Raw genomic sequence first — 10,646 nt, 5'->3', positions numbered from 1 at the left:
TTATGATGCATAGAATTTACTAAAAAAAAAAAAGTGAACAGTGATGAATGGAGATGAATGTGACTGAGCTCTAAAAAGGATGTAAATAAATTAAATGAATGAGTTTAGTACAAGTTATTCACAAATTATGTACAAGTCGCCAAAAACAAACAAATGAATTACAGTTTAGTATTATAACATTCACAACTTGTTTACAAATCACTTAATGAAATTTTACATAGTTCACAATTTGTGCAATTTTATTATTTCTACTACTACTACTACATGCGTCGTCCTCCTCTTCATTATTATTATTATTACTATTACTATTACTACTACTACTACTACTACTACATGCATCATCCTCCTCTTCATTATTATTATTACTATTACTACTACTACTACATGCATCCTCCTCCTCTTCATTATTATTATTACTATTACTACTACTACTACTACTACATGCATCATCCTCCTCTTCATTATTATTATTATTATTATTATTATTATTATTATATTTAAATTGACACTGAAGTACTGTATTCAAATCTACTTTATATACTCAAATATACATACATTTATATATAGTGGAGTTATGAAATATAAGAATATAATATACATTTGAGTTTAGTATAACATTCACAATTTACTTAAATACATTAATACAAACAAAGTAGTTCACATTATTTATGCTATTGTCTGAGCATTCTGAAGCTGTATATGGAACCAGAGTGGAAATAATAATAATAATAATAATTATTATTATTATTATTATTATTATTAATGTAATATTATCATTACTATTAGTGACACTATCACTTATAAATATAATAATGTAATTATAAAAATATTCATAATATTGTATTAAGCTCCACTTCATATACTTATGCACCATGTACTAAGAGGAGTTTAGTACAATACTTCAGTGTCACTTAAAAATATAATAAATACTACAATTTTGGGTTAGCGATTCATTTAAATGAAAGCTTCCTGTGTATCTAAGCCCATCAGCTCTCTGTATTGTGGGGGGAGTTATTGATCGGCCAGAGGAAAGAGGGGTGGCATCTCTGTTACTCTTTGTTTCAATATGCAGCCTGACCTTTGCACTTTGATCCCTGCTCTCTCCTGCCCACCCCCACCCTGCTCACATACATCACACCTCACGGTTGCCATGGCAGCGGTCACCTCTGACCTTTCTCAGGCACCTACATCTGTTATTAATGAAACGGACAGGATCTGACCTGAATATCAATGAGAAACAGCAGGAGAAAGTACATGTTATTTGATTTGTTGCAAGCACCTGTTGAATTTGTTGTCTCTCACAGAACTGTTATTACTGCAAAAATGCAGCAAAAAAACCATCACCATCATTCACGCACAGTTGTGAAAGCTGCGCTCGCTTGGATCCGGATCCACACTCACCCAAGCAGCGTGATTAGACGCAGCTGAGGATTGTGGGAGGACGGTGCTTATCGATAACCTGCGGCTGCGCTGTGGGGGGCGGGTGACTCTCTCGGAGCTATGCGATTTTAAACAACCTATTGATCCAGCAGGGCAAGTCACCAACGCACAGCGTGGGGGAGGGAATTGCTCTTCCTTTGGTCAGAACCGGAGATATTGTGTCAGACAATCCAGAAGCAACATCTCAAACATTTACATAGAACCGCAACATCTCAGTATAGGTAGCAAATACGAGGGTAATTTAGTTCAATATCTAAACCAACCCCAATAAAACATTCAAAACCTCAAGAAAAGCAGAACGGATGTTCTTGCAGAAGAATCTCATGAAAACAGTCTTCTATTTCACCTTATAATCTTCAAGAAATGAATTCAGAAAAAAAAAAAAAAACATTTTGCAAGTGAGGGAAATGTACTTAACTCTCATTAAAATAATGGTTTTATTTTATATGTACATTTACATTTAGTCATTTAGCAGACGGTTTTATCCAAAGCGACTTACAAATGAGGACAATAAAAGCAGTCAAAACTAATAAAAGAGCAACAATATATAAGTGCAAATGACAAGTCTCGGTTAGCCTAACACAGTACACGAGCAAGGTGTATATATATATATATATATATATAGATATAGAGAAGAGTAGGCAAACTTTGAGACATATCACATCATACTATTGCGTCTTTATTGGCCCACTCTGTCACAGTTATATGTACCCTCCACATTTCAATTAATTGATCCCCCTACCATACAGGAAAGAAAAGTAACAGCATGTTGATCTGCCAGCCGTGGATCTTTATGCTGCTCATCTTTTTGCATAATGATGCATTTACAAGTTAAAGGCTGAACGGATGTTTATAAAAGTTAAATGAAAAATAACAGATAACCACATTAAATGTTGATTATTAGTACCTCAAACCCCTTTATCTAAACTTCTATCGGTCATGCACATCTGCCATGTTTGTAGTTTTTTTAATGCTTTTTATTTGCGTACATATTTAATGTTTGTAGTTCTGAACCGAATCCTTCGTCAAATTGTGGGCAATATTAGCCATTAGAGTGTGCACACTTCAAAAATCTACCTGAAATAGTAGACCATCCGGGGACTTTTGGCATAATCTTTTCAACATACTATGCTTTGGGACACACTTATTCTAATGTCATATACTTTTTAGGATGGATAGTATGAACATTGGGACGCAGGCCAAGTTAATCAGATGATGAATTCTGTATAACTTCAGGAAGCATTCATCAATAGAGTAAGAGCACAGAATGTTGTAGTTCTGAACAGCACTCACCGATCTCCTTTTAAACGGCGTTTTTGGGTGCCCTTGGGTTTCTTCTCGCTGCCTACACACGGTGCCCCGCCTGGCCCCGTCACCCGTAAGGACTCCAGACCCTTAGAGGACCTTTTGAAGGTGAACTCCACAGTTTCTCCTTCCTTCAGACTGCGGAAGCCCTCCATATGAAGCTTGCTCTGCAGAGATAGGGTAGAAACACTGCTTTTAGTCTCAGCCTCAGACGTCACGCCCCACGGACCGCTGGCTGAACGTCTGATGCATACGGCACACAAAAGTGGAAACACTTCAGGAGTTTCGAAGTCGTCGTCGGATTGGTTGAATTGTACAGGATTTCCGGTGGACGTGCGTGTCACGTTCTGTAACGTTCCACCTGGAAACAAAGATACCGTGGCGCCAAACCCCCTCACGAAAGAAGAAAGCCTCCGTGTTTACAACTGTGACGACGAGCGCTTATCAGGATCAACTAAACGCTGGATTCTCAAAAGTACGTGAAATATTTAAAGTTTGCGGCACAGAATCTTTAAAATACGTCACGCACTGTTATTGTGGCGACATTTCCACACCCCGAAACGTGACGCTGAAACGAAACAAACTGTGATTGGTTGTTTGACATGTCGATCAAACGGCCTCATGGGCGGGCTTTGGCCAATGTATTCCAGACCTTCAGCCGTCAGTCTGAAGGTCTGGCTACGCGAGACTACACTGCTTTAGACGCTTAGATCATATTTATACTGTCATGTGTTTATAAACAAACACTTGCATGGATATAAATGTTTTCATGACAACCAGCCATTTTTCTTGCCATTAGAAATGTGCAGTTGGTATAGATATTTTTTCTTTTTCTTTTTTTGCCATGAGATAGAAAGTTGTATACAGCATATTTCAGCCAAATCCCCACTTTCTCCCCAGCCTTCTCCTCAAAAATGCATTTTTAATTAAGAGTAATCTCTATGAGATCTGCAATTCTGAAAGAACCGGCATGGCATCTTCCCTGCCCCCAGTTCTGTTGCTACATCGCCTTCACAACCGCCTCTTCACTTAACACTCCGATCAAAACGGCTCTCTCATCTGGGCTCTCTACCGATTAACTCTGAAGATTTGCATCCATCAATGGCTGCATCTGACACTGAAGGCTCAAACTAGCAGCCTACAGGCAAAACATTACAAGATATCATAAGCAGTGAAGGATACATCTATGCTGCTTTCAAAAACTGTCGGTTTTCCAACCAGACAATGGCATCTTAGACATGATGTTACTCAACAATATATTCAGACGTACCTATATGCTCTAACAGCCTACCACCACATTCAGGATGCACTTTTTCTACATCCAGATCACATAAGACCAATTTAGCATCTAATACATATGCATGGAGCATATGTCACAATGAGAGATAAATATGAATGCATTTGTACTGGAACTGTTTCTAAAAAAAAAAAAAAAAACCCAGAAACAAACAATGAAAGTGCAGCGAATGACATGAATGGGATGGGCAGATACATGCAAAATAACGCCATCTGGTTAAACCTCACCCGGGCCATCAGTGCTGAGGGAAAAAGTGGGGGAAGCTCACATTCCTGAGATACTTGCTCTATAGGCGCATGGAAATGGAGCTTGAGAAAGGATCTACCTTTAAAAACAACCTTCTGCTTGTACTCCTAACAAACAACCACCAAAAATAGGAGACCAAAAATTGGGCTAGTTGGTATATTTGTGAGATCAAGCTGACTCCAGGCATGGTTTTCACAGAACAATCTGCTTTGGTGGTGTTGGTCTGCTACCTTAAAATCAAGCCTTGTAATAAGACTGCTTATCTTCTCACAGGACATTCCTTGGGCGAATGTTTTTAGTCTTTTACACATTAAACTCTTAATGGTCTGTAATAAATTCCTCACATTCTGTCGGAGAGCAAAACACTGGAATGCTTTTCTTGTTTAATGAAGTGATAGACATTATACCACATTTTACTCATTCAAAACACGAATGCATTTCTTCTGCATAAAACAAAATATATTTTCAAGAACACTGTGGCCCAAACAACATTGAACGCCAATGATTTTTACTGTATGGACCCAAAAACAAAAAAAAAACACTTGTATGTCACCGACGAAAGCAAGTCATACCAGTTAAAACACATTTTATTAGTTCATAGTAGTTTTATTAGTGATTTTGGGGTTTATCTGAAACAAATGTTGTATGCACTGTAGCTGTCTGAAAATGCCCGGTGTTCGGTGCTATAAGGTTAATGCTCTATCGTATTTGAAAACAATGCATCACCTACACTAAACTCTACTTAAGTGTTAAAAGCAACAAGAGATTAAAACGCATTTGCTAAAGCAAACATGCCAATTTAGCTTGTTTCTTTGAGCGCTTTCATTGTGACTTGTGTTTCACAGGATTTGCACTAGAGCACACAGCATCCATTATCACACAAAAATGTTGTACCGGGTGCACTACCGAGCAAGTTTACATTGTCAAAAAACTCATATGGAGCCAATTATGCCATGCAAACCTCAATGTATTAGTTTACAAATCATGCACTATGTGTTTAGATGTCACAACATAGTATTGTTCAAGGAACTGTATGAAAATAAGTCTTCACCTAACCAATAATCTGCCCCGTAATCATAATGTGTGTAAATAAGGAATGGCGGTTTTGGTGTTTTAGTGCCACTAGAATTCATTGGAAGTACTGAATTATACTGGGAGATCTTTGGAGTTTTGCGAAAATATAATTGGAGGCACATTTTTCCATTGAGCCCATGTTGAAAAAATAGTTTGACTGCCTTTAAACTGTAGTTTGTTAAGAGGCTGATCATTTCAAAGTAGCTTCCCCATCATTGCTAGCTACACCAGGTGAGAAGTCCACAGCCGTCCACACTTCGGCTCTCACACAACGTCAGGTTTAACTGACATCCATCTCTCAGAGGGGGGTGGGTTGCTGGGAAAGGAATTGGGCAAAAGCGCCTCCCAACCCCCGCCAAGGCTTCCTGAAACCATCCGCAGCTCCATCCTTTGACCTTCTCCTACCACTCGCCCTACTCTTTTGCTACAGAGGGTTTTTTTTTTATGAATGAGATCAGCTAACAACCCCCTCCCCCAAATACTCCCTGCCTTCCTCCCTGCCCCCCTTTCTCCAATCTCTTGGTCTCCATTCCCAACATTCTCACTTAGCATGTCTTTCAACTATTTTCCCCCATTAATTATAAAATCTCTCTCCATCAGCCTCTCTTTTTGGTCATCTCCACACACAAACACCATTCATCCTAGTCTAAGGAAGGCAGGATTTCCTCCTGTGGGTTTGACAGTGAAAGCCATTGTCTTTTTAACCTGGTAGGTCCCGCAATTATCAATATATCCACAGAGGCTTGCTTCCTGGTTATCAAAACCAAACTACTCAAGAATATCTATAAATCTTCCTCCTAACAAGCCAAGGTCGAATTCACATCGTGCAGCACTACAAATGGGTTAATGTACATTTAAATATTGAACCGACCTTAAAGATATCTTAAAGGGATAGTTGACCTCAAAGTGAAAATCCCTTCATTTACACATCAATAGCATTACGGAGTTGTGCTGAACGCATGCATTGATTTCTACTACTGGCAAACCAATTAACTTGATGCCTGGCCATTTTTAAATAAGCAATGAGCGATAACCATGGCCAAATGGCTGATTTAGGAATGATTCACATAAACCTTGATGTGAGGTTTATATGAACACAACCAGTTGAGGAAATCACGCCGACAAGGGAAAAAAAAATGATTATACGGTTTACTAGTCACATTTGTGATCTACACAGCAAAAGTATTTATTTGCTTTCGATTACTGTAATTCTCTACAAAGTGCAATCTACTATATTAAATTATGTATGGTGAATGTGAACCAATCAAGTACTTGAAAATGATTTTTGATGTTGACCGAAACCATAGTTTTCAGAATGCTCTGCATGTAACTTAATAGGGAGAGTAAAAATGTTGAAATGAAGTAATATTTTGGTGTTTCTGATGAGAAAAGTTGGATACTATATTGTTTAACGTTCAGTTATGTTTGGATTTATTTTAATTACACAGTTTTACCTTTGTGGTGAAGAGTGGAGCTTTTGTTTAGGCTGAGGATGGTACAATAATGTTTTTAAAGGGATACTTCGAAATCCCTTTAAAATTTTTTTTTTTTTTTTTTTTTTTAAATGTGTCAACATTTACTCACCCTCAAGTTGTTCCAAACCTGTATAATTTTCTTTCTTCTGCTGAACACAAATTGAGATATTTGGAAAAATGTTGGTAACTAAACAGTTGTTGGTCCCAATTGACTGCTACTGTTTTCCGACACTACGGGGGTCAATGGGGACCAACAACAAATTGTGTTTATTGATTCGTGTGAAACCGGTGCACATGATTAAAATCACACTTTTTTAATGTATAATGTGAAAAAAAAGTGTCACTGAAGTAAATCAACATAATTTAATATATTACTTATAGCAATTTTTTAAAGGTTTAATTAATTTATTCACCATTATTTTGTTCCAAAACTGTATGACTGACTTTGATCTTTTTAGAAATGTCTTTTTCTCATACATCGGAAATCAATTGGCACCAAAGAAAGTCATACCGGTTTGGAACGGCTATCCCTGTCCCACACACAGCCATCAGTTCAGGGTGTTGATGAAGACTGAACACGCCGTGCTCTGCTGATGTTCCCATCTCAGTTGTGCAGTCAATGAGACTTAAAGTCAAAGTGTGCTAAGCTCTAACACCCTCCGTTCATCCTCCCAGACAGCCGCTCTGGAGGAAACCAAAGACCTCTTACTTAGAGAGAGACAGAGAGATCACTTGACACCGACACCGTGTGTAGGGCTGCCTGCCCGTAAGATGCTCTAATCTCTGGGTAATTTTACACAATGACCTCAAGCCATGAGGCAGCAGCTCATTTGGCTCAGGGTGATAGGTGATCCACTGTTTGCCGACTTGCTGGTTGTTCTGAGGCAATAGCTTGTTGAATTATTGCTGATTGAGAAGGTTAGTGTTCATGACTGTAGACAGTATACTGCCCAATGGGATTTTTAAATTGCTAATTATATAACGTTTCCTTTCCACGGTTTTAAAACAGCGAATAAATTATATATAGAAAGTGACATTATCACTAACATTGATCAAACATATTGCCAGTTTAAGCACTCTCAAAAAAACAGCGTAAGATGCTCTAATCTCTGGGTAATTTTACACAATGACCTCAAGCCATGAGGCAGCAGCTCATTTGGCTCAGGGTGATAGGTGATCCACTGTTTGCCGACTTGCTGGTTGTTCTGAGGCAATAGCTTGTTGAATTATTGCTGATTGAGAAGGTTAGTGTTCATGACTGTAGACAGTATACTGCCCAATGGGATTTTTTTAAATATAGCACTTTGTATCAATCACTGCAGAACAAAGTGACTACAAATGTTATAATCATTGTGGTTTTATTTTCTGGCCTTTACTGTTCATTTATAAGACCGTATGGCATAGAGAGCAAAGTCAGAATTAAAGAGTAGACAAGGAACAAGGACATGCTGAGACCGGACTTGAACCTGTGAGCATGTGTACAAGCCACTGAGAAACAGTTCATACATGAATGACAAGAAATAACCTTTAATCTTTTGAAGTGCACCCAACTCCACAGGAGAAAAAAAATAAATAAAAAAAAAAGAGCCTTTTTTTCATAGGCGGAGGGTGAACCAACTCCAGGGTAAGGCTAAAAGCAGCCAAATGTATTAAACCTAATAAACCCGTCTTGTTAGCAACAGACGTAATAGATTTAATTTATTTGTGCAGGGGCATTTTTAAGCCTTCCCCAGCCTTACACACGCTCCGCCTATGCTTTTTTTTGTGATTTCAGGCCAATCATTGCAAGGAATGTGGAAAGACAGACCTGCATTAGTGTATTTAAAATCAAATCCAAGGATACATCCAAACCAAGTGAATAAAGGTAAAGTGGGACCACTGTCAAAATATTACACTGTTGCATTTCAAATATTACAGTTTTTGTACTTAATATTTTATTCATTTTCTCTACATATGGTGTAGCCGTTTAAAAATAATGGCTAAGCTAACTGGCATTATAATTGAGTATTTAACGTGATTACAATTTAATAAAAATGTTAGAAATTGATAATTATATAACGTTTCCTTTCCACGGTTTTAAAACAGCGAATAAATTATATAGAGAAAGTGACATTATCACTAACATTGATCAAACATATTGCCAGTTTAAGCACTCTCAAAAAAACAAAACTATCGTTATAATCACTGATATTCACCCTATTTGAGATTGAAGGGGGGAAAAACTTCAAAATTAAAAACCCATGAATTGACATTCCATACAATGTTCAGAAAACAGTTACTTGTTTATTTGCATAAGTATTAAATAAAAATGATCAACTTTCTGGCCTCTTCAAATAAATTTAGTCAAAAACATTCTACCTTATGAACACCAAAAGAAATGTGGAATTTCCAAAGAACCAAACAAATACTGACCTCATTCAAAAATAAAAACCACAGGACAATATATTTTGTGATAAAAAATAAAATAAAGATCCCACTTAGCTTAACAAATAAAACAAGCTTTTAAAACTCTAAGAAATTGTCCTAGACCTTTAAGAAAGAAAGAAAAAAAGACAGAACCCAGAAACCAACACATTACCAAAACAAATCACCATACAGCCCAGAACCCTGTATAAAGCCTAAAAAGGGTGACTGATGGGAGAAAATAAAAAAGGTATCTTTGCTAAACGACTGCTTGATTTAGCCTACCTCATATTTCGGCGTTAATGTTCGTGCATCAGCACCGAACACAAAATAATAGCTTTATAAATGGTAGAAAATAATTATAAACGTGGCCTACTGATACTGTAAATATTTAATTTTGCATAGTAACCCGTGTTTATGTCGTTTGAGCCATGAGAAAATAAAGCATTGAGATGATAGAGGCCTACACAGGTCCGGTCCATTAAAAACGACGGCATTCATTTGCGCTCTCTCACCTGATGGACGAACACATCCACGGGTGAGTCCAGACAGATGCCCTCCCGGTGGGTCATGGACAGAAAGCCGAAGCCCATCCGCACATTAAACCATTTACAGACCCCACTTCCACGAAACGAGCTCGAGTCTTCCTCGGAGCTCGCAGCTTCCTCCTCCTCGGTCTTTGCACAGCCCCCTAGATAAAAGCACACAAACAAGAAAATCAGTCTCAATTAACTTTACAAACAAAAATATCACGCTATCGAAAGTGAACGAAAACAATTAATCTGTGGGCTCTTACGACATGCAGTGAATTCATCACACTTGGCTTGGAAACGTGCAAAGTCTTCCTCGGAGCTCGCAGCTTCCTCCTCCTCGGTCTTTGCACAGCCCCCTAGATAAAAGCACACAAACAAGAAAATCAGTCTCAATTAACTTTACAAACAAAAATATCACGCTATCGAAAGTGAACGAAAACAATTAATCTGTGGGCTCTTACGACATGCAGTGAATTCATCACGCTTGGCTTGGAAACGTGCAAAACACGAGAGAATGAAACGCGATATGGATTTCCCCTACAAAAATATACTTTGTTTTTGTTCATCAATTATTTTACACTGTCCAAATGCGTACTTTTATAAATCTAAAATACAACGTTTGTTTAGGCTATATAAAATCGCAAACAAATGCACAATCCGACCATAGGTTGTAAAAGGTATACAGCCTAGAAATTCTTCAACAGGTAACTTTTCAGTTTATTTCTTTGCAGATTTTGTAGACCGCAACGAAAGTTAAAAATGCAATAATCCCTTTTCCTCAAAAAATACATTTAAATGTCTTAAATTAAAATCACCAACAAATCTGAGAAATGCAAATTCAAAAACAGAGAATATCGCGTCAAACCATGAGAA

General features: G+C 37.7%; 1 protein-coding gene across 1 annotated transcript in view; it reads right to left on the bottom strand.

Moving 5' to 3' along the window:
- Nucleotides 1–10,041, bottom strand: part of LOC107708696 (protein lin-28 homolog A-like) — a 10,890-nt gene extending 849 nt beyond the window's left edge. Inside the window, exons 1-3 of the mRNA XM_016513002.1 lie at nucleotides 10,037–10,041; nucleotides 9,756–9,963; nucleotides 2,734–2,912 (exon numbers count right to left, since the gene is read on the bottom strand). Of these exons, the coding sequence (XP_016368488.1) occupies nucleotides 2,734–2,912; nucleotides 9,756–9,963; nucleotides 10,037–10,041 (392 nt within the window). The remainder of the gene's footprint in view (nucleotides 1–2,733; nucleotides 2,913–9,755; nucleotides 9,964–10,036) is intronic.
- Between the last annotated feature and the right edge of the window lie 605 nt (nucleotides 10,042–10,646).

This window comes from Sinocyclocheilus rhinocerous, unplaced genomic scaffold (genome assembly GCF_001515625.1).
Source record: "Sinocyclocheilus rhinocerous isolate Xijiao unplaced genomic scaffold, SAMN03320098_v1.1 scaffold54, whole genome shotgun sequence".
NCBI classification, from domain to species: Eukaryota; Metazoa; Chordata; class Actinopteri; order Cypriniformes; family Cyprinidae; genus Sinocyclocheilus; species Sinocyclocheilus rhinocerous.
This window is presented reverse-complemented; position numbering and strand designations above follow the sequence as displayed.